This window comes from Puma concolor, chromosome A1 (assembly GCF_028749965.1).
Source record: "Puma concolor isolate L17-30 chromosome A1, mPumCon1.1.hap2, whole genome shotgun sequence".
Lineage (NCBI taxonomy): Eukaryota > Metazoa > Chordata > Mammalia > Carnivora > Felidae > Puma > Puma concolor.
The window spans coordinates 95,878,645-95,904,195 of NC_141667.1; the positions used below are offsets into that span (position 1 = coordinate 95,878,645).

Below are 25,551 nucleotides of genomic sequence, written 5' to 3' on the forward strand. Positions count from 1 at the left end.
ACAGAATTTAGGGTAGAACAGAGCTCCAGATGGAACTATCAGAAGGAATGGAGATTGCAAAATTATCCTCTTTCCTCTGACTGAGGAGAACCAGGCTCAATGGAAGGAATAAATAGATGAGAAGTAAGGAATAAATAGATGAGACATTACTCTGCCTTGGGAATACATCTAGAATAGTATAGATGGTCATCAAAACATCTGTGATTCTAATAGAAAATCCTTACAGCCCGAGATCCAGGTTTCTGTTCTAGCAGGAGAGCAGTTCCTGCTCATTTAAGTGTCACTCTGTACACCCAAAAGCAGGGAAGTCCTGGTCTGTGCGTGAAGTAGTTACACATATGAGGTTGGACATGGGTGCTAATGGAGTGACTCTGTGGATGCGTCCACCAAGCTCAAACGGACATCACAGGGGACAGAATATGTGTTTGTGCCATAACCAGTCAGGCACAAAACTAAAGTTTGTATCTGTATTCATTTCAAAAGTCAACAAACTGTACGTATAGCACATGTGAAGTAGCTCTAGGGCTTTAGGAGCTTATGACTTGGCTGCAGTGTCCAACTTACATATTCTCATTCTAAAGCAGGTGGGACTTTCATGGCTGTCTAACCTTCAAGAAAGTACTTTTAAAAATGGATAAAAGGAACATACACTATTTTGTGAAATATTAATATAAGAATCCTGTGGTAGAAAATTAAAATAACTCTAACCCAATGATGTGAATTTAAAAACTAAATCATGGGGTTCCTGGGTGACTCAGTTGGTTGGCCATCCAACTTTGGCTCAGGTCCTGATCTTGGGGTTCATGAGTTTGAACCCCGTATCAGGCTTGCTTCTGTGAACACAGAGAGAGCTTCAGATCCTCTGTCTGCCTCTCTCTCTCTCTCTCAAAAATGAATAAATATTAAAAGAAGTTATAAAAAATAAAAATTAAGTCACAATTTGGACCTTTTGATTTAATACTTCATCCTTTGTTTCTATCTTAGCATCACACATTTTTAACTAATATGGTTTTAAGAAACTATACTAAATCAAAACCTTATAAAACTGAACGCTTAAAGAATCTTCACCCTAGAGCTTTAAAACGATCCTACCTAAAATGTTTCTAAATTTGACCAGTAATTTGAAATATTATCATTCTTTTATAATTTATATTTTTTCTGTAGTAATTATGGCATTAGTATAATGTACTCTGCCTTCATCTAATAAAATAATTGGTAAGTTCTAAAAGTTGTACTCTGAGGATGGTACTAATTACACTTATTACCTATTAGAAGAGGAAAATTAATGTTATTTATTGCCTTAGGACAAACGGCTCAGATCTAAAAAAAACCAAACAAACCCACATTAAAAATGCATAGAGCACAAATATTTCCTTAGTTTCATGTAACTTTTGTTGAAAGATGTAACAGGAATTTGGACCTCAAACAACCAAAACAATGAGAACAGGGAACAATTTGGTCAGCTTCAAAATACTCCTGAAACAATTTCTGAATTTGGAAACAAAAAAGTATGTAGAGACAAAAGCGTTAATACAGAGAACAATGGCACATAGTCAGTGATATAATTTCTCATTTTAAACTACCATTTCCCTATTGATCACTTTAAATTATAGGATATATTTTGTTAACCAAATAGCATGATGACAGCCCTGGGCAAATCCACATAGAAGGAACAGGCAGATGGTACCATGGAAAAGCCAGTTGATTTATGTCAAGTGTCTTTGGAATCTAAACATATCTCCACAATCAAATCTGAGTAATATGATTCATACCCAGCTGGGAAGATGCCAAAAGGATCTGCCATACTTTGATCCGGCCTCTGACCCTTGGATACATCTGGCTGTCACAACTTTTTATATTGTGCTTGAAAACCTCAATAGGTTTTTTTCCTGAATGAAAGCATATGTAACAGTATAAAAAACATTTTTCTATGCTATGAATCAATAAACTATGAATTTGAAAACCCATTTTGATAGTCGTATTATTTATAACAGCATATCATGAATTATTGCATTACTGTCAAGAAACATATTCACAAAATGTAGCAGAATCCTATGGAAGCAATATTTTTGCAGGGCTTTATGTTCTCTACCAACTTGATTTTGATTAAAATGTAAGGGAAAGGATTATCACACTTACTTAATCATATGTGGCACAGTAACTTTGGAATTCTCTTCAAATACTATAGTCATTAAACCATTACACCGTATATTGTCCACACACTGTGAAATTAAAAAATAAACAATTACAACCCACATGAAAACCTAGGCAGAGCATATATTCTCCAAACTGTTTATAGCCATGAAAACAATTTAGTTGCTTATTTCATCTGTGCGCACACACACGGCAACAGGTAAACACTGTACACTGATGAGCAGATTCAATACCCAGTTACCAGAACTGTGCACTTGGCAAATACCTGAGGATAGAGATAGGGGCTTTTTTTTCCCTGGAATGTATTTCCTAAGGACACTGGCCATGATGTCACATCATCACTATTCTCTGTCAGTAGCTGTACTAGTTGAGAGGTCTGTACCTTCCGACAGTAACAGCCTCTGCGATATTCATTCTTTGCCCAAGGGTGGTCTGGGGCAGGCTGAGTAAAAATAATGGCTTTCTTGGATGAAATTCACCTTCTATCTCACTAGCAAGCTCTGTGCCTGCTTCTCAGGTGGTTTTTTTGCCAACAAATTCCCCCATTTTACTAGTGTCTCTAGCAGTTTCTATTGGCACCATATTGATTTGATGAGGATGCGTTGTGTAATTTCTCCCGCTCTGGAATGCATAAAGCCCTGTTTATCTTTTACTCTTTTCTTTCCAGGAGGAAAACTCAGGAAATTTTGTTAATTTCCTCTGTCTTGTTTACTTACGCCTTATCAACTTAAAATTTCCCTTTGCAATTAGAGAAGGGTTAGAGAAGGATTTATTTTGAATTACACATATTCCTTTTGAACAAAATAGAAAATGAAAAAAGATTTAAGCAATTTTTAAAATCAGAAAATATTTCTAGTTACTAGGTTACCATATAGTGATTTATGATTGTAGTTAAATGGCGTGAAGATGTTGATTGGTATTGTGGGGGAGGGGATGGGAAAGAGTGCTGTTGGAGGACAGGGCTCACACACAGACAGGGAGGGGAGAGGTGAGGTAAGTGATCCTTTACCCCACTGGCCTTCTTTTCATTTTTAATATCTCTAAAGCACAGTGAGGCTGCCGCTTGGGTAACCAACACAGGAAACAAGAGGACAGAGATGGTGTTTGATGAAAACTGTGGAAAATGAACAATGTTACTTCAGTTTCCTTTAACATTCTAAGCAAATGGCACAGTTACACAAACAACAGCTTTAGGATGATTTAGGATTATATTTTCCATGTTTAAATTTTTCTGTTTGGTTCTTTGACAGATCAACCTGGTCCGTTTTACATAGTAATCTTTTTCTTTCTTTCCTTCCTTCCTTCCTTCCTTCCTTCCTTCCTTCCTTCCTCCCTTCCTTCCTTCCCTTTCTCTTTCTTTCTTTCTTCCTTTCTCTCGTTCTCTCATCCTTCCTTCCTCCCTCCCTCCCTCTCTCTCTCTTTCTTTCTTTCTGGCTTTATTATATTTTAAACATTCTTATTTTACAGTCTTTTCCAAGTTGTCACCAGCAGTGTTAATTCTATCATTCACTGTGCTTCTGACTCTCTCAAAATAGATAATTTACTCACAAGACTTGTGATTTCTGATTTTGAGCACACTGTAATGAGCCCTGAATTGTAGAAGTGTTGCTAACGGAGTGATTTTGTGTATGCTTCTACCAAGAAGTCTTAGGATTTCAAGAGTCTCAAAAACCGCGTTTACATTAATTCCTCAGTTTGGATTTTTCATACCATGTGAATACATTTAAATTTCAAATCTATAGGTTGGAAACACACATTTTTTTTCAAAGGAGATTTTTTTTAAACTCAGAACCCAAAACAAAGACAAACTTCCTTAATTATTTTTTGGGCTAACAGGAAGAGGTTTTGAGTTCTTATTTCACAGTTGTGATACTCTTCCAAAATCTAGGCTTTAAACAGGGAGCTTAATTCCTTTAAGGGGCCCAAGGCTGCCTCTCACTCCCTTTAGTTAAAACCCCTTGGGCTTGAGACCAATACTCAATCTAAAATCATTCTCAGGCCTCTATGTCTTCAGCTTATAAGCTTTCTACTCTCATTTTAAGTTTCTTTGGTATTTCTGATAACCAGAGATTACCTTTTATTCCTGTAAATATCACCAATGTATTAAATTTTTTCTTTTATACTGATTTTAAAGATTTATTTATTTAAGTAATCTCTCAACCCATGTAGCTTGAACTCACAACCCCAAGTCAAGAGCTGAACACTCTACTGACTGAGCCAGCCAGGCGCCCTTTTATTCTGATTTTATATGTTAAGCACTTCTGTTTTTATATCTAGAGAGGATCTAAATCAGCTCAGTCCTCCACACAGTCAGAATTGGAACCTGAGATAAATATTTTAGATCCAAAAGAGATTTATGTGATAACTTCTGACCATCTCATTATCCAGTGTCATACCTCATTCATAAATCTTTCTGATTTACTGTGTGAGGCATTACAATTATTTTCAATAGAAAAAAAGGAAAATTTCACTTACACTCAAGTTTCAGGAGAACAAAACATACATGTAGTCTGAACCGCAACTCAAAAGACCATGTGATAAAAATCCTCATTTCCTAGAGGGTCCATAGACAGGGTGCAGTGACAACATGAGTGTGAACAAACAGAACTCTCAGGGGCTCTGGGTCCACCAGCTCTATTTCAACGAGAGTATCCTGTCTTTATCTTGCTTGCATTTGGGACTTTCAATAATGCTGCACTGAAGAACGGGTTCTCTTCCATAAAAAGTTAAGACTATAATAGAATTTATAAATATCAGTATGTGTATGAATATATTTATATTGGAAGGCATGGTATTATTCATGACCATATAAACCTGTCTTTTAATTGTGCTGGGGAAAAGTGACTTGAGCCCTGGGAAAATGAATATACTTCACTCATTCAAGAAGAATCGTGACAAGCAAGGTGTCACATGTCTTTAAGGATGTATCAAATTTATATGAATTACAGTAAACCTTGAAATTAATAGGGTTAATAGAGTAACTTTTATGTTCACAATAGCCCCAGGTAGTTTTGATGCAACTGGTCCCTGGACAATTGTTGAAAATGACTTCTCCAGCAAGGTCTTTTGAGGATCTTGCTTAAGCCAATACCTGCTCAAAGGTCAGTAGTCTACTGTGTCACCATGCTTTTTTCTTCGGAGAAGAAAGGTTAGATTCAATTTTTCTCTTTTAATTCACCTTTTTATGTTGAAGTAAAAAATTCCCTATTGATTCCAGAGAAGCTATTTTAAGGGAGAAAAAGCATGTGAGAGTGCTATGGATTTGTCTACACAAGGTATACATTTTGACACATCTGCCCAAACCAAGCTCAGAGGTGAATTTTAATTCTGCATTTTAGTTAATACCCATAATTATAGACAAATCTGGTTAATATACCATTATGTATGACAGGAAGACATGCATAAATGAATGCACTATATTGAAATGAATGGTCAAATCCTCAGCCTCAAATTTTTCCCTATAAATAGATGAAAAGGAAAAGAATTATTGGTCAAGACCATTAGCCATTTGTTCATTTTGTTGGAGGTGCCAACAGTTAATTATGGGCTTACTGGTGTAACTAAAGGTGTAATTAATCATTCAAGCAATTGTTACTTCTAAAAATTACAGCTTCAGAGAAAGAGGCCTGGCAAAATCAATAGTCTTAATTTTTGTAAAGAGTTCTTTATGTGAAACTGGGAATGTATCAATACTCAGGAACTACTTTATTATCTTAAATAAGAGCTACATGTGATTAGCGTAACATGGTATAATAGCTTAGCAATGTGGCTTTAAATCAAGTCATGAAAAAATTAAGATCCACCAAAATAAAAAGTGACAAAAATAAAATGACAAAATAATGGGGAACATATTCAAAATTTGAATTGAAAGATGTTTATTTCCCTAGTCTGTAAGGATAGCTCCAATGAATAAATGTCTATTTGGCATAAACAGACAAGAGACAGAAATGGCAGAAAATGTTAATCTCATTGATAAATATAGAAATGTAAATTAAAACCACTAGAGAATCATACCACTTTTCCATTAAATAGGAAGATGTGATAAATGTGATAAAACTCAACCTTGGCACAGAACTTAGAAAAAAGTCACACTGGTATCTTGCCAATGATGTAGTGAGATGATGCATTTTGGCAACCTGTCAAGTCATGAATCATGAAATCACAGAAGTGATCAGACCCTTTGTACCAACCTTACCCTCTGTGGGGAAGATATGCCAACAAGGACTTTGATAGGGGAAGAAACTCCCTGTAAAACAATGTTTAGCATGACATCACATATTAATGCTAAAATCTGGGATATATCCATTTATTTAGGAAAAGCTGGAAAAATGGTATGTTAATGTGGTAGTGTGTGTGTGTGTGTGTGTGTGTGTGTGTGTGTGTGTGTGTGTGTATGTGTGGCTATTAGAATACACCAATATGAAGAATCTGCAGGAATAAAGATGTAAATGAGGTAAAATGTGGAAATTATGTATATACATACACTGAGAGCCAAACTGTGAAATTATTTCTGTATGACAGGATTCTAGGGGGTTTAGAGATGGAAACCATTAATTTTCAGGGTGGAGCTTTTGCATTTAATTGTGCAAAAGTGATCTGTGGAGTTGTTAACCCAGGGAAGGGTGGGGGGTGCCTGGAATGTAGACTCAGGAATCTGCAAGTTTACAAAAACCCTCAGGCAACTCTACTATAGTTATCTGTGGAAATACTTTGATAAACATTAATTTAATGTGCTGAGTGTTGAGAATATTTTTAGTTCCTTTTTATGTCCATATTTTTACATATACATAATAAAATATTAAATAGTACATTTTCAAGCTTTCAGTGGGCTCATCTTATTAGTAATGAATCTGTCCAGAGACATATTGGGAGACTGACAAATAGCATCAATGTATGTGTAGCACATAATTTCCTCCATAAAATGAAATTGCTTCAAGCAGAGAAGAAAGCCAGTTGAGATGTGCTGCTTGGCAGCAACCTAGGCTCAATCAACAGTGGAGCACTCTGTCCCTACCATCCACCAATCAAACCTTGCATCGGCAAAATCACTAAGTATCTCAGAGCGTGCACCGTTCTACTCAGCCTTTAATAGCAGTTGACACGTGAGCACTCCCTCCTTGGTACACTTTCCTCACTTGACTTCCAGGACACCACACCCTCTTGGCTGTCCTACCACACTAGTGGAACCTTCTCAGTCCTCTTGCTGTTCTCCATGACTCCTCAGTCAGTCCATGGCCTTTTTCTCATTTCTATCGGTACTTACTCTCTGGATGGTCTCAATACTCTCACAGACTTAAATACCACCTAACTGACACAGACTCTTCCACCCAGACCTCTCTCCTAAATACTGGACTGCTGCTTACTTAACAACTCCATGCAAATGTCTAACAGCCTTCTGAAACTGAACATATCCAGAGTAAGCTTCTGATAATTCACCACAAAATCTCCCTGTCCCAGAAGATTTTCCCATCCTGTTAATGACAACTCCATTCTTCCCATTGCTCAGGCCAAAAACTCTGAAGACATCCTTAAATCTTCTTTCTCTCTCACACCCCATATATAAGCCATAATAAAACCCTGTTGGTTTGACCTTAAAAATGAGCCCAGAATCAAAACCTTTATCTCCAACTCCATTCCTACCATTGGTCTGAGCCTTCAAGACTTCTCACCTGGATTATCACAGTAGCCTTCTCGTTCAGCTCCCCACTTCCACTCTTGCCCTCTGCTCCCAGTCTATGCAGGTAAAACAGCAGGTAAAGAGATCCTTTTAAAAGTGAAGTCAGATGATGGAATTCTTTCATCAAACCTTTTAAGAGCTTTTCATTGGACTCAGATCCAAGCTAAAGCCCTTTCATTGGTTTAGGAGGCCTTCCTTGGTTGGACTTCTGTTACCTCTCTGACTTCCTCTTCTCCTGTTGTCCCTCTCACACAATCCATTTCAACCACACTGACTTCATGCTATTCTTCAAAATATGCAGTGTCCTCCTACTTTAGAGTCTTTGCAGTGGCTCTTCCCCCTGTTTGAAATGACTTCCCCTTTATCATATATTTACAATGGTATTTCCATCACCTGCTACAGTCGTTGTTTAGAAGTCTCCTGCAGCCTGAGGTGACCACCATTTTAAAACTGTACTGACCCACACCTACCCCCAGTAACGCAATCCTTCCTACTCTGTCCTATCACCTTCTAACATAAAACAGTATGTACTTATTTAGTACATTTATTGTTTATTTTCAATCTTCCTCACACTAGAATGTAAGCTACATAAGGTCAGTGAATTTTTATTGTTGTTGTCTCTTTTGTTCATGACATATCACAGGTGCCTAAGCAGTGCCTGGCATATAGTATCACTGCAAAAATATATTTGCTGAATACATGAAATAACATGTGTTAAAGTCATACAACAACAGGTTCCATTAAACATAGTAATTTCATGAATTATATCATTGTCACTCAAAAAGATATACCTTTCTGTTAGCTTTATTCTCCAATTCACTTATAGATACCATCTAGTAGGACTTAACATATTAGCCATAGAGACTTGGAAAAATATGAGCAAGTTGTGTACTTCTGCCTCAAGATGTAGTTTAATAGAAAGACTCACTTGGATGCTTATGGCAAAGCATTGTATCCTTTCTTTAAAAAAAAACAATCATAGGATCATCCATGCACCCAAGGGTCTTTCTTTCTTTAGCAATGCCTCACCAGGCATGCTAAGTAAGGTTATTTAGAGCTTTTATCAATTTTGTACCTTAGGAGCCTCAGTTCCATCATAAGGTAGAAGCTAGAAGCAGCTGGAAAAAAACCTTTGCCTCATCATATTCTCTCCAGTCTACCTACTCATCTTGGCTTCCCAACACCTATAAAACTGTGTTGCATTAAGCTGTCCACTTTTCCTTTCTTCCCTACTGGCCTGCCTATCTCAATGAGACCAGAGACCATCACCCTATCTCTGATACCTACAAGATACCTGGCAGAAATAGTCATAGAATCAGTGAATGATTCAGAATTTCATTAGGTAAAAGATGCATTACAGAGTCTAAAGTATTAATTCATACGGCACAGAGCTAATGAAAGTATTAATAAACCACAAGGATATAATTATGCAAATATAGAAGAGCCCATGTTTTCATTCCTTTTTTGGCCATAAAAGAAGCACCTTCACTTCAAGCTATTTATTCACCATCAAAGGAGTCCTGGGGATATATAAGTAAAAATCTAGCACTCTTGTAGAGTTTGTTTAGAATGCCAATAAAAGACATGGGTTAGATATGACTTATGACTCAACACAGTTGTGTAACTTTGGACAAATACTTAGCCTTCCAAACCTTAGATTTCTCACCTGTGAAATGGAACTGATATTTCTGTTTACCTTCCGAATACTAGTATAAAGATCAAATTAGATTAAGTCTGTAAAAAGCTCTTTGACATATCAAAATAATTAATTTTTCCTTTCCTTGTCTGTTTTCCCTCAGTTTTCAGTCACTCAGAAAAAATTAAGTAACTGAAGAACTAAGACATAGCTCAAATTTTTACCTAAGTTTTATATACAAACTACTATGAGCTCTTCAGAAAAGGATAAGGTGGGGCGCCTGGGTGGTTCAGTCAGTTAAGTGTCAATCTCTTGACTTCAGCTCAGGTCACGATCTCACAGTTTGTAGGTTCAAGCCCCACATTGGGCTCTGCGCTGGCAGTGCAGAGACTGCTGGGATTCTCTCTCTCCCCCCCTCCCCTGCTCGTGTGCTCTGTCTGTCTCTCTCTCTCTCTCTCCAAATAAATAAATAAACCTCTAAAAAAAAGAAAAATAGAAGGCAATTGAATCTATAGTATATGCTTTTTCCATTTGCCCCAGTCTTCCTTGAGTTAACAACTTAGAAGATAATTACCAAGTCTTCTGTTAATATTATCCTTACATGAACATTTGTCTCCAAATTGGCTAATGGAGTAAACATCATGTGGAGCTTGTATTTAGGAATGTACAAGCCCAATCACGACTAGTTTTGATGTATTTCCAATTTCTGAATAAATGCAGGAATCCCTTAACTGGGCGTTGTGGATCAAGGAAAAGTAAGCAAATCTGTTTCCTAGTTTTTTCAATATAAAATACAGGAAAGCTCATTTTCATATTTCATACTATAGACAGTTTCTCTTCTTTGATGTGATTCTTTAATTTGTGATTTCTCATCAGAGCCCTTGTTAGCTGTTTTTGCATCTCTCACATTTCTCCTACCTCAGAAACAAATAAGCAAAAGATAAGCTAGTGGAGGTCGCTGGAGAATTTATTACTAACAGGGCAATTTTAACACCATTCAATACACGTGATTACATTCACAGGCTGTACAAGAATGCCTAGGAACTAAAATGCAAGTACCACACTTCAGGTAAATTTTAGCCTTATAAAGAAAGACAAACAAACAACAACAAATGATCCCAGCTAGCAAGATACACAGTGGTGATGGCAGTGTCCACAGCAACTAGATGTATTTTTTTAACAAAAATAAAATAACTAAAAGCCTTCCCCCAAAATTTATGGTGTGAAATAAACACACACATACACAAACAAAATCACAATTTATGGCAAACGCCACTCGCTTACCTGACTTATGTCACTCGTCCAGGCAGCTTTCTCCTGACGTGAAGGTGCCAACAGGACTACAGTGAATGGGGCAGCATCAGGAGGCTCCACTACTATTTTAAAATCTAGATGTCCAAACACTTGTCCAGAACCTTTGGCTTCAACACATGCAAACCAACCAATTAGATGTGAATATAAAAATATGTGTGATAGCTACTTTCACAGACTTCTGGTAATACGATGGATGTCCGTTGAAGTCCAGAATCTTATTTCAGCAACATGGCACTTCTTAGGCAAGGGGAAGCCTTTACTAAGCTCATAAGTAGACAAAAAAGCTGAGGTCAGCAGGTTACTCAGGACTAGGATCTCTGCCTTCTACTCATTTCCTCTTTTCTTTTTTTGAAATTTCCATAATCTACAGAATTCCAACAACTCTCTAATTTAATTCCTTTTCTGCCTTCCACTGAAAAGTCACTATCGTGAGACAAATTCAATAAAACATGAATTCCCAAAGATGGTTTTAATGAAGCTCACAGGTTAAATGATTCAACAGAACTTTTCATATATAAACGACTTCAGGGAGTTTATTCTCAGCATCTCTCCTGCCTCCTTAAGCAGCTCGCCTTAGCTATAAGTAAATAAAAACTACAAGACCCTTTTATTCTACCATAAGTCTAAGAGATAGAATGTGACTTACAGTCATCATCACTTGCATCGGGCTCCTCAATCAAAGTACATTCTATTAGAGAGAGAACCCCACCTGTCTGGAAACAAACCAATTTTTTATTAAGAGGCTGACAGTCTTGCATAAGTTGGGAAGCTCAGATACATAAACCTTATATTCAAATTGTCACAGAAGAAAGCATAGCAATTCTGCATCGCAAATAATTTTTCATAGATTCCAAAACTACAGTTAGCTGTGTAAAAGTAATTAAACACATTGAATTTCATGATTCTTCTGCACCAACTGCCTCTCACTCCCAATGTTTATAAATTTAGCAAGTCAGCCTACAGGAGACTAGATGGCACCTTGAGAGTGAATGCAGCTAGACCCACCAACCAGGAAGTGCTTTAAGCAGCAGAAAGCCATCATCCTGGTGTTGGATAATAGTTGTTAGGTACTAATAACAAAAGGTATAGATAGGTACTTTTTCTATAAAGGGCCAGACAGTAAATCTTTTAGGCTTTACAAGCCATATCTCTATCGCAACTATTCAAATCTGCCATTTTAAAAGCATGAAAGCAGCCAGACAATATATAAACAAATGAGCATGGCTGTGTTCCAATAAAACTTTATTAACAGGCAGCAGGCTGTGGGCCATGGTTTGCTGACTCTTGGTATACAGCAAGATAAAATAGGATTTAGCAAATATTCTATCAATATACTGCAGTGATTTAATAAGATTTTTGTAGCTCAGTAGTCATCAACTAGTAATTTTTTCTAGGTTATGATTTTAATTGCACTTCTTTATGGAAATGGACACTTAAATTTCTATTTTTTGGATTCGATTAACAACAAAGTACATGCCAGGCTTAGCAACTGTACATTACCTCACTATGCAATTGTGACAATCTGGGTTTTATGATACTGGATATGGGAAAGCCATAATTAAATTAATCTCAATCCCTCTTAAGTGCATGGAACATAAATGGAATAGTCACATAAAACCCATACCTTGAGCAGATGCAGCTTTCCTCCTGAACTTCTTGTACAAATTAAAAAGTGTTTTGTAAATAAGAAGCACTGTCTTTCTCCTTCCTTTTTCAAAGACAGTGAACCCAGGCGAACTTTACTAAGTTTCCCCCTCTCAACAGAAGGTACTTGAATAAGAGAACCTGGTGATCACAAAAGTGAAGAATACACAGCAATTAAAATTTTTTCAAGTGAGAGCTATTCTTGATGCAATAAACTCTAGGACCTGTTTCCCAAGATACCAAGGATTTATTTGATGCACCACTGAAAGTAAATCCTCTACACTCTGAGCAGAAAAGAGAATGCATTGTGTTTTAAGGGCCTAACTAATTCTCACTATTTTTTGATTTATTGATTTCAGAGAGAGAAAGAGAGAGGGAGAGAGAGCAAGCAGCAGAGCAGCAGAGAGAGGGAGAGAGAGAATCCCAAGCAGGCCCAGAGCCCAACTCGAGGCTCGATCCCATTGGCTGAGAGATCATGACCTGAGCTCATATCAAGAGTTGGATGCTTAACCAATTGAGCCGCTCAGTCACCCCTAATTCCTACTATTTTTATAAAACATTTCAGACTTGATTATTTACTAATAAACTGTAAAATAAATTTGAAAGAAAGCCAAACTGAATTCAGAGAACAAGGCACTTGTGTCATCTGTCCCTTGGTGATCTTATCTCAATCAATTTAAGAATAAGATACATGGGGCGCCTGGATGGCTCAGCCTGTTAAGCGTCTGACTTCGGCTCAGGTCATGATCTCATGGTTCGCAAGTTCGAGGCCAGTGTTATGCTCTGTGCTGACAGCTGAGAGCCTGGAGCCTGCTTGGGATTCTGTGTCTCCCTCTCTCTCTGCCCCTCTCCTGCTTGTGCTCTGTCTCTCTGTCCTTCTCTCTCAAAAACATATAAAAAATATTTTAAAAAACTTTTAAAAGAAATTAAAAAAAGAACAAGATATATACTGTATAATTGCATATAGTAATAAAATAACATAGTAAAAAGAAGATAGAATTTATTCTTCCTGAGGCACTGTAGGTAGACAAATAACATAATAAAAAATAAAATTTACACTGCATGTATATTATAAAAATAAACAAATTAAACATTCAATGCAACTTAGTTAATTTTTAAAGGGCAGCTATTTCAGATTATATTTAAATTATGTGTGATAAAAATTTTGTGGAATTTAAATGGAAAAGAAATCATAAAGTCTATACCCAGAGCATTCCCGTGAACAAAACTGTCTTCTATTCAATGTGAGAATCTCTACATAGGTTTTATACAAGTTCATCCTAATAATGACCTCCCCACAAAATAAAATTCCAGTCTAAGTTAGACAGCAAACCAAAACAAACACTAGGAAAGATTCTTGTCAATACCTTGACTTCTGAAATAGTGATATTACTGAGTCAGCGATGTTACTACTATTTGTTCAATCTACCACTACTCAAAATGCAGCCTTACAAAGACACATATCAGTCTCATAAGAACCGTTAACTGCATATTCAACCCTTAAATATTAACAGGGGTCAGCACTAAAAAATGAGATTGCAGGCAACCTCATTTCCTCTTCATACATTTTCTGCGTTTCCTGATTTTTTTTTAATGGTCACAGATTCCTTTGATAAGTGGGGAAAGCCCCACTAAAGTTGTTCGTATACGTAAAATGGTAAAACTATGACTGTGGGTCACAAAATGTTCACGTTAGCATATGAATACTCCAAACAGCATCTACTTTTTAACAGAGCTGAAGGTGGGAAGCCTCCGTGTGCAGATTCCATCTCCTCAGGTGAGTGTTTAGGTGGGACTGCTAGACAGAGGCAAAGTAGGCAGCTATTTGGGGGCCTAAAGAACAGCATGGAAGTAGTCCTGGGGAAGGCTGTGGGCCCTGGGCACAAAGGGTAGGAGAAGGCTTGACTCCACCAAAGGGAACGGGCAAGGGGAGAGCGAAGGAAGGAGGTGAGGCAGGTGGGAGCAAGCTGTCAGAGAGCGCAGGCAGCAAGTAATTAAATTTGAAGAGCAGAGGAGGGGTGGGGAGAGCAAAAGGCAGACTGCCTAGATAAGTAAATGAGTAACAGCAGAAGGACTGCACTCATGGGGCTCACGGGGCAGAATCAAAGCCAGAGGAGCTCTTTCGGAGGACCTGGTTCGCCCCTGATTTCATAGAAGGGAAAACTGAGGCCTGAGGGGCTGAGCAGCCGTCACCTGAGTGAGCCACGCTGCCAAGAGATGGCAGTGGATTCAGCAACATAAACAATGACACCTGGAAAGGGATCAGATAGGAAAAGACAGTCTGTTGTAGCTTTGCCATGGGGGGTCATGAGATCAGCTAGGGCAGAGTGAAAGACTGGAGCTGAAGACAAATAAATGTCTTGGTGGATAAACAGGTTCAGGAGTCATTTTCAGAAAGGTTATAACCAAGTTTATGAAGATTCAATATAATGTGTCGTTAAGTGCTTCTAGCATTTAATGATTTTGCAGATCAGAAATTACAGAATACATGTTTGCTCATATATTAGTAATACTGTGGATTAAAACTTTGAGGTAAAAAAATAAACATTTCCTTGTCAACGATACACTAATATGTTTAATCGATAACCGTTCATCCTGTATATTCAGTCTATACAGAAGTCTATACGTCAGAATTAAAAGTGAGGGATTTCAACACTATCGTTCGGTTTATAAAATAATCATATTGGGAAAAACATGTTAAGTGGACTTTTTTTATATTTCATTTTATGTTTGACCTGGTGTTTCAATACAACTCTAAGACTTGAAGATTCCTCTCTAGTTAGTAAAAATTAAAGGAATAGTTTGTATTAGTAATTCCTCAATATCAGACCATTGCTATGACACAGTTCCTTGTGTCTCTCTCAGTCAACCTAATAATTGGGGTCAATTTACAACAAAACTTGTGTTATTTCAATCACTAAATTCCCAAAGAATGGCATTCAGGACTAATGCCCTTATTCTTCATTCCACCCAGTGTGAAAAGGAATGATGAGCAACTTCCAGGTTACTGGGTTAGGCATTTGAGAAAGTACAAATATTTGTGGACCCCATGTTACAACTCCAAAGAACACTGCTACCCCAAAAGGACATGACTGTGAGTCGGGGAATAGTTAAGGTATCACAGAGGTCCAAGACTCATTCTCAATGCATTTCACTCTGAATTCAGTAACCTTCACTTAATTATCCTGGTTCACATTTCCACAATACATTGGCTATGCATAATGGGTTTTCGGCAAAATGTCAATTTAGAGTGCCTCATCTTCTACTAAATGTTCATATATATTTCATGTTATTGAAAAACAGAAACTCATTCCAAAATTTAGATCTTGGTTTTTAAATTTATGTCATATTCTCACAGGCACTGGTTTAAATGCTTTTGTGGGTATCAGCTCATTAAATTTTCACCACAACCCTAAAATCTAGGTGCTATTAACTCCAACTTAAGGAGAGGAAACTGAGACAAAGAAAAGTTAAATAAATTGCTCAATATCCTACAGCAAGGAGATGGTGGAGGCAGAATTTGACCTCCAGCGACATGGCTATACTGTCTTCCTATTACTGTTTCAGACTCTTACACTTTAGTTCAACAAACTTTGAGTAGATTTTGGAACATAAATGACATTATCAGACTACATGGCGATACAGTCCTTTGCATCCTGCTCATCAACTGTTTAATGATTAGCATCAATTTACAATAAAACTTCTGTTACTTTAATCACTAAATTCCCACAGATTGACATTCAAGATTATCTGATGCCCCTATTCTAAGGAGGCCTTTCCGACGTCCTGGGCGACTTATTTTTTCTAGTCCTCAGAAAAAACATTCATTTAAGGTTGAAACCACACATATATTTGTGCATATGCACACATGTACACACACAAATACATACACACTGCAACATACCTCATACTATCCCTAAAAGTAAATAACACAAATACTAGCAGACAATTAGAGATAATTTGTAGTCCATTTCATAGGAAATGGAATCCATCAAAGTTTAAAAGAATAAAAAACCCACCTCGATGGGTTTAAAAGTCTGTTAAGGGTATGTAGTAAAAATGATAATAGGAGCAACCAAAGCAAAACAATGGAAACTTCCCAAATTATATGCAATTGGATTACTTTCTACTTTTGGATTAAGGTCTGTTTTTTTTTTTTTTTTTTAAATTTTCTTTTTTTGAACGTTTATTTATTTATTTTTGGGACAGAGAGACAGAGCATGAACGGGGGAGGGGCAGAGAGAGAGGGAGGCACAGAGTCGGAAACAGGCTCCAGGCTCTGAGCCATTAGCCCAGAGCCCGACGCGGGGCTCGAACTCACGGACCGTGAGATCGTGACCTGGCTGAAGTCGGACGCTTAACCGACTGCGCCACCCAGGCGCCCCTAAGGTCTGTTTTTTTAAAGCCAACTTTATTGAATAATTTCTAAACACACTAACAACCAAAAATACAGAAAAATACTGTAAAGGCAAATCATTATATCAACATCAATACAATAATAACATCAGCTGTATTAATAGCTAACAGAAGTGCTTTAAACATGTGGCAAAGAAAAAGCAATAAATAACATCTGGACATGAATCAAAGGCAGAGGTGGGTCCTGAGTATTTTTCCTCTGGGTGTACTGAAAAAAATGACTTATTCAATATATTAAACCTTCTAGCGCTTTTCATTATAGATGTTTTTTCAAACTTAGATAAGAGCAGTCTCAGTTTATAGAAATAAATTACGATGTATCATACTTTTCAATCAAAAGCCCTTTCAGAAATAGAATACTAGTTACAGAAACGTTTATTTGCATTCTCGCATATTATAAAGCTCCAGTCAATTAGTATTTTTTCAGTGAATTCCAAATGCAAGAAAAATACAAAATAAGACATCTAACAATCAAAACTGCAATTCAACAAGTAATTCAATTTAATCCAATGCCCATCTTTCAGGTATCTATAATGGAAAACAACAAATAAGGCAGGAGAGAATTCGTAAACACTGCCCTTCAGAGTTACAATTACTGGCAGAGACAGGCGTGCAAACATGTACCTACAATACACAAGAGGACGAAATACATGCATCGGGAGCAAGGGGCACGAAACCAGGAGGAAGGTAAATCCATTCTAACTGGAGGGAAGGGGAGAGAAAGATGAGGGAACATTGTAAAAGGCTCTCTAGAGGTGTCTGACCTGAGCCTGGAAGGCCAAGCAGACCTTCGATAGGCACAGAAGGGATGGAAAAGGGCATTCCCAGGCCCAGGCTGGGGAAAGCACACATGAAGGCACACAGGCAGGCAAGTGCCAGGAAGGCAGAAAGCCAATATGGGAACACAGTCTCTGCGGAGGAATACAGGGGGAATTAGGCAGGCCTGATGTTGTTAGCATTGTATTCCACTATATTTAAAGGAAAATTAGTATCAGAAGCCAAAAACTGAGAAAAGTTATCATTTCCTAAAATAAACTTCCAAACTTTAACATATGTGTACTTTCTCTTTATAAATAAATAATGGAAAATAGAACAGCACATGTTAAACTTTTTTAAGTATTCTGTGCAAAAATTTATGTGCACAGCACAAGTAACGTCTTATTTGATGAGGTAAAAAAAAAATTTTAAGCAGCACATTTTGGCAGGCAACGGAAATGCAAATATCTTCAAATGTTATTGGCACATTCTGAACAAAAACTACATTAAAGGTTAATCCTAGTTCCAAAATCTATGTGTCACTGCTCACCAAGTTCAAAATCATAAATGTGTGCAATGCATTGTCTCAAATCAATTCCATGGGGCATGGTCCCTTCCCTCAGAACACTTAAGCACTTAAAAAAAGAACTCTGGATGAGGTTTACTCCTTGCACTCTGCAATGAGGGCCCTGGAGGGAGGGACACTGTTAGGCTGTTGCTTCTCCAAAGTTTCTGGCACAAATATCTTCAACACTTCAAAAGCTTAAAATACTGGGTGATGCTCGGAAAGCACACATCCCACAAACAAGATACATGCACCATTACCAAAGCGTGTCAGGGGTCAACAGACATTTCGTTTGGCAACTGGAGTTGCCAACTGAATCAAATCATATCATGGGGGGCTGATCCAGAAGTGCTGATGAAGAATGGGAACAAGAGACAGCTGTTTTCACTTCGGACATTGTCCCCACCACTATGTGAAAGGGCTTTGAGCAATGCAAGTTTCTCTTGGGCCTTTGCCTGTATATCGTCGCCACCTGGCACTGCCACTCTCATCGGCCAGACCGATCTGTCCTCCTTGGAGCTGTAGAGAATGTCTGGTCCACTGAGGAGGAGAGTCCAGTCAGAATGTAACTTACTGTCCCACTCGTGCTTTACTATTATTGTGTTGCTGTTTTTCATGGCCCCTGAAAAGAAACAGCACAAAGGTGGGCCTCAACCACAGCCTCGGTCAAGGCCACAGAGGTGTCCTGCATGAACAGTATCAATCACACAGCTACATCAAACCTGCTCCAAAATGGTTTCCGGGATCTGGCAATGATAATGCATAAGTCGCAGAGATGACTAAGACAGTGGGTCTACCAAACAAGGACTTACCTTGGCGGATAAAAGTTTGGCTGGTGTCCAGCAAAATATCACAACCCTCTACGATCATTCTTTCTATGGCAAGGTTCTTCCTTATGTTTTCAGTGTCACTCACTTCATCATGCATTATCCTATAGACACAGCACAGATCACAGTAAGAGATATTTTCTGTAGCCCTAGCAGGTATGCAAAGAAGAGTTCCCTCTGGGAAGTTCAGTTTTGACTTGCATCAGTATAAAAGAGACTGTGGGGAGAGCAGACTTCCAGGCCTCAACAAGCCATGACCCAAACCAAAGCCAGTGTACATGATTCTAAATGACAAGCGGGTCACAAACCAATGAATACCCTGGGGAATGCAACAGGAAAGCAAAGTATTATTTTATGAACAGCAACCTTCATTGAAATTAGGATGCCATTTGTTAGAGGTAGAGCAAATTAGAGGACTTTATACCATTTATTGCATATAAGCTAAAGGAACACAGATGTAAATAATTCCTTGAAACACTGAAAAGTCACTGAAAAATGCAAAATATACATTCTCTAGCTTCTTGCCAAATATGAACACAAGGATTCCAATAAAGGTCGTTTTCCTATTATCCTGAAAGAAACATAAACCCAAATACAGCTATAATCTCAATTATATAAATTCACATGCTATAAAAACATTTTCAACAATATATATTTTTCTTGGTTAAAATTAACATGTATTCTGATTCAGTACCATCTGAAGAGCTAGCATTTAATATTCAGGTGAATCTGAGAAGCTGGTCTGTGTCTTGCTTCTTGTTGCCTGGACATATATATTAGGTTTCCACAGAGACTAACTTGCTGCTTTCTCTAATCAAGCCTTTATTATGAGTTCTCCACATACCTGGACAGTTCCTCTAATTTTGACTTAGCAAACTCCAGACTTTTCCTTTCCACATGCTCATGGGGTGTATGAGCTAGGAGTTCGTGAAGTGTGATGATATACCTGGGGATCTAAATGCAAAGGCCAGCATGAGCAAGAGGTCAGGATGAACAACACTGGGACACTCTCTACTGTGCCATCATCATGTCTGAGAAACTCATCTCTCCCTTTACAGTTTTGAAACAAAGTATACTTCAAACCACACACACACACACACACACACACACACACACACACACTTCACCAAGAGTACAAAAAAAGAGTAACAAAATATTATGTTCCAGAGAAACAATTGTTTCTTTAGGTTTTTTAATATAATCATATATTTCTTAATCACAAATTTTGAAAATTGGTTCATGGGGAAACATACAGCTATAATCAAATCACAAGAATCTGTATTTTAGGTATATTTGTTCACATTTTTTTTTTTAAATTCTGAATCCTACTGCAATATTCTGTTTAAGAATTAAAACTTGGGAGAAGAAGATATGTTCACCTTTATTACATTCTCATCCTACTTTACCTTAATTCATTCCTCTAGCAGTAAAAAGTATTGTTTAATTAGATTATGTACTTGTAGTTTTGCTTATAGATAAACTATCTGAATTCTGTCAAAGGCAGAAACTCCACCAGGCCTATGAAGATGTTAATATAACATAGTAGAGTTTTAATTAAAGTTATAGTGATTCTACATATTTATTTATTTTAATTTTTATTTATTTTTGAGATCATGAGAGAGACAGAGCACGAGTGGGGGAAGGGTAGAGAGACAGGGGAAACACAGAATCTGAAGCAGGCTCCAGCTGTCAGCTGTCCAGAACCCAAAGCAGGCTGAGCTGTCAGCACAGAGCCCGAAGTGGGGCTCGAACCCACGAACCATGAGATCATGACCTGAGCCGAAGTCATATGCCTAACTGACTCAGCCACCTAGGTACCCCTCTACATATTTGTTTTTTACTGGCTTACAAACTAAAATCTTTTAGAAAGCTGGGGCAGTGGGCTTAATTATAATACCAACACACATGAACAGGCACCATAACCCCACCTGCTATGGGTCAGATTGGAGCTCAAGGTTTGCACGTACACCTAAACCTCCAGCAACAAAAGGGGAATTTGCCCATTTTACACAGATAAGGAAACAAAGTGTGAAGAGGTCTGGTAACTTGCCCAAGGTGGTGTCACAGCAAATGACGGAGCCAGCCATGATCATGGTGGCTCTGACCAATGCAGGAACCCACGGGGTCTCTTCTCTGGGGCCTGAGGTCTCACTAGGCCCTTGAAAGCCCTTCTAAGAATGAAGAAAGTGAAACAGCCTCCCAGGGTACTATGGCTAGTTCCTTCCGTCCAGTCCTGAGGTGCTGGCAGCTCTGCCCACGGATCTGCTGTTGCTCTTGTGCAGGTGGTGGCCTTCACCGGTTACTTACTGATGTGTACTGAGGGCCCATGTTTAGGCATGAGCACAAAGGGCAGTGCCACAGCACACACACGGCTCTGCAGCTGATATTCTGGGATCAGGTCCTAAGGAATGTCATCATATTAAGGTTTTGGAAGTTCAGACAGACTCCTGATAGGAGGGAGACCCCTCCCCTGTAAGACACATGGAGGGCACTTTCTGCCTCTCCATTCCATAAACTTCTCCTGGTAAAGGCTCTTGGGATACATACACTTTCAAATATCCCTTCTGCACAGTGCCAAGATGGATAACAGTTTGCCTCTAAGTCAGTAGTTCTATAAGAAAATCAAGGCAATCAACAGCTAATGTACTAAATTTTTCATAACAAAGAAGGTAGGAGTGGGAGAGCCTGACGCTTATAATGCATGCACTGAAAACCCACAAAACTAAGTTTAGTCAATAGCTTCAGGATTCTCCCCCATTAATTAAATCTATTTTAGAGAGTTCCTTGGCTAAGGTTCAAGTAGATAGATCTGAAATTCAGAAGCCGGTCCTTTCTACTTTCTGGTATAGGAACAAACAAGCCTGAAGCTGCCAAAAAGCAGGGAAAGGACATTCTGCAGAGAAGTGGATGGCTCTCCAAAGAGCTCGTGTGTATATTCAAGAGCTGATTATAAATCTGTTCCCCCCAAACCCAAGAATCACAGTAAGTACTGTCTAGATGAATCATAATGCTCTTCTCAACTATGGAACAATACTTGTCACTTTATAGACATTAATTAGCCTGCTTGCCAATTACAGTAAATAGGTGGCTAGAGCCGCAAAAGGCTACTTTCTGGAGAACATCTAACAGCACTGTTCTTGTCAGGGGCAGATTTCATGATTGGCTTACCTATGGACTTATGAGCAGCTGAAGCCAATTTAAACAGTACCAGTCGAGCCACTGCCTTTGCTAATTAAAAATTACATTAATGACTACATTATTTTCCATAACAAATTTCTTGGCAACACTTGGACTACTTGTCTGATGGTTAAATTGAGGATAAATTAACTGCATCATCCAAATTCAACAATTCCTCTATGTTTCCATAGCTCAACATAGAATATCAACAGCAGCAAATGACTTACTTGACAAAGAGCCCAGTAAAAGGTCTACACATACACAGGCTAAAAGCTCGAATCACCTCTCCTCCTCTGTGCCTAACCCCTGCCCCCATATCTAGACTCAAGAAAAAGTCTGGTCAGAGGTCCCTTGGTATCATGAACTAGCATGCCAAGGGAAGTAGAAACAGCTAGACCCTCCAAGGAAGCAAATGTTTTCATGACTATTTCACCTCATTTGTGAAAGAACCAAGAGGGAACAAGAGGGATAGAATGAACCCAGTAAGAGAAAACCTCCAAGCTTCTAGAAAGTGCAATTTCCCCCTCAGTGGTCCACAGGGTCACTCCTAGGGAGAAGGCAGAAGGAAGAGACACCAAGCAAACAAGACAAAGAAGAGGCACCAAGGAGAATGAGGCTCTTAGGTAGCACACTCTGATAGCTTCCTCTCTTGATCTATCCAGAATAGTGATAGGGCAGCAAATAGATTAAGAGCTGTTCTTTCAGTTTACACATCTTGCAGTTTGGACCAATTCTGGCTAAATTCTTCAACTTTGAGGCTTCTCCTAGAAAAATAGCTCTCCTAAGCTGAGACCTTTGGTTACCCTGGTCTGGAAGAAGCCAGAGACCTCAACATTTGACCCTTCAGCTAAATTGTAGGGTTTCGGGCCACCACAGTCTCAGGATGCGGGTTCCTAGACAAACACCAGGCTCCTTGCACCACCATCGTGTGATCCCCCCAGGATCACAGCCAGATAGCTAGAGCTCTGGGAGACAACTGGAAATCAGGTCCTCAATTTTAAGAGTAAGAAACAGAGATTTAGATTGGTTCAATTATTTTCCTCAATGCTATGACTGAAGAGTGAGCAAGACATCCAGGTCTCCTCAAGATTCGTAGTCCGATGGTCCTTTCCTCACATTGTAGGAATTCCTTGGGGTCAATCAAAATGCCAAGCCATTCTTATTGGGCTTAAACTCCAGGGAAAAGGAGAGAGGGTGACAGAAGTGCATCTCAGCATTTTCAAGAAATCCAAAGGGCTTTCCAAGGCCCTCCATTCGACTGTGTTTGGACACCTCCCCTACAGATCAAGTGCGGTTCTGTCTGTTGCTTTAAAACCCTGAGAAAATGACACCAAAGGAAAATTAAATAGCCCGTGGGAAGGCATTAGTGCACTGTCAGAAAGGGAGCTAGGTGCCTCCCAGAATGTTCCATGTGTCTTTCACAACCATTTCTTTGAATATTCACCTGAAATCGAGTTGCTGAAAAGACACAGTTTAGGGATTGTAATCATAATCTGGAGGTAACTGCCAAAGACACAAACAGAATCTCAGAACACTGCATTATATAAAACTTGTTTCACTATAAATAAAAGCTTAAATTATAATTTTTATAAGGTTAAAAAAAGCAACTTTTTGTTTTTGTTTTGAAGTTTTTCTTGGAAAATATTTCTTCAGAGAGGCAAAAAGTTCAAACAATTCAGTTCCATGAAAAAAAACACAATACCATTATAAAGTTTCACTATATTTAAGTTGTTTCAAATACATCCTTTTGGTTTTTAAAAAATCTTGCTAAACCTCTGTGGTGACTTCCATGATTTCAAAAAGGATTGACAAACTTTAGGACAAACAATTATGAACCAGAGCAACATTTCTTTCTCAGGCTACAAAATGGTCAGCCAGGGTCAGCAATGCCTGTGCAGGGGGGCAAAACTCTCTGCAGAAGCCCAAACACACATGATTAGGAGAATCGGTTTACCACATGACAATCTGGAGGCCTGGCCAGAAGCCCCATAAATTCCACAATAAGAACACTCAATGCCTTTCCAAAAGAGCAGAATTGACACTTTTCAAAGGAACAGGAGATTCAATTCACATTTGGGCCTCCTCTGTTCTCACTCAAGGACTCTTAACGGTAAAGCTCTAGGTACAGGTAAGAACACAAGTATGCTTGATCCCTCCGGGTGCTCTAACACCCAAAAGTAAATGTCATGACAAGCCCCAGCCTCAATTCAGCAACCTGACTAGGGGCCAAGAATCCCCAGGTCCAGCCAGTGTCTCCAGACCCTATATTTTCATAGCCTCTGTGACCCAGGATGTCCTCCTTTTGGTATCCGGAGCTCCAGACAAACTCAAGACCAACCTCAACAGCAATTGTAACAGGGAGGGGAGGATGGGAAGGAAAACAAAGACTTTCCCAGCAGTCACTCTACCCCTCAGGAGCCTTTTATGCCACCAGCATATACTGGAACGTTTGCACAGCATCCTATTTCTGTAAACCTGATAATATTTTTAAACATGCTGGAGGAGGAGACTCCATGGAAGAAGTCTGTGTGGAATCTTTCTGTAAAGAGAAAACTGTGCTACTTTTCAAAAACCATTCCTGATTTAATTGCTTCAAAAATGACTGGTTTAAAAAAAAAAATGCCTGCTTTTCTCCCATATGCTACACAGAGGGAAAATGTGTGGCATAAATTTGTTTCTCTCAGGGTCAAGCTCAGGACAGTTGCACATTTGCCATAATTCCACATGGGGCATACTTAAACTTGTCACTCTGGTCACCCTATGTTTCAGTACCACCAAACTGGAACCGATGACTTATAAAATGCATCCCAGATGACTTACCTGGAACATTGGATAGGTCAAGAATGTTTCCAGCATCCTCCCCTCACACGCGGGGTTGGCTTCGTACTGTTTTAAGAGTTTGTCGAAATCTCGGTTTTGCTTACAATTGGCAAGCACTTGGAGGCTGTACTGGTGATTACGCACAAATTCTTGATAAATGTTCAACATGGGGAGCAAAATATCAAACAGATCAGCTGGAAAAAAGAAGTAAACATGGCAGTTTTTCTTGGTCCTTGGTAAGTTATCTAAGGTACAAGGAGAGGCTGTGTTCACTCATTGGAAATGGCACAGAGTGGCTCCCAGCATCATGTGTCACACGTGCACAGGGCCCCCTTCCAGATGCTTGAATGACTGATTTGGTAGAATGCACGGGGGCAGGGGGAGGGGGCGCACAGAGCCCAACTCTAGCCCCAAATGAACAATGACAGGCCAGGAGAAAGGGCTGAGAGGGCAATAAAACAGATTCCCAGTGCCTAAGGAAGCTCTCAGGTCAAGAGGGAAATTCAGACAGGTTAGGCTGACTAATGTTGAAGTTATTTTGCTTTAATTGTAGACATATTAAGAG

The 25,551-nt window shown here is 38.7% G+C and overlaps 1 protein-coding gene across 2 annotated transcripts in view; it reads right to left on the reverse strand.

Moving 5' to 3' along the window:
* RASGRF2 (Ras protein specific guanine nucleotide releasing factor 2) overlaps positions 1–25,551 on the reverse strand; it is a 247,373-nt gene that overhangs the window by 117,458 nt on the left and 104,364 nt on the right. Inside the window, exons 7-14 of one of the 2 annotated variants that reach the window (XM_086697680.1) lie at positions 24,987–25,180; positions 19,834–19,943; positions 18,975–19,093; positions 18,635–18,784; positions 12,406–12,566; positions 11,428–11,494; positions 10,752–10,888; positions 2,140–2,222 (exon numbers count right to left, since the gene is read on the reverse strand). In XM_086697680.1, the coding sequence (XP_086553806.1) occupies positions 2,140–2,222; positions 10,752–10,888; positions 11,428–11,494; positions 12,406–12,566; positions 18,635–18,784; positions 18,975–19,093; positions 19,834–19,943; positions 24,987–25,180 (1,021 nt within the window). The remainder of the gene's footprint in view (positions 1–2,139; positions 2,223–10,751; positions 10,889–11,427; positions 11,495–12,405; positions 12,567–18,634; positions 18,785–18,974; positions 19,094–19,833; positions 19,944–24,986; positions 25,181–25,551) is intronic. The other variant, XM_025924243.2, reaches the window with a different exon arrangement.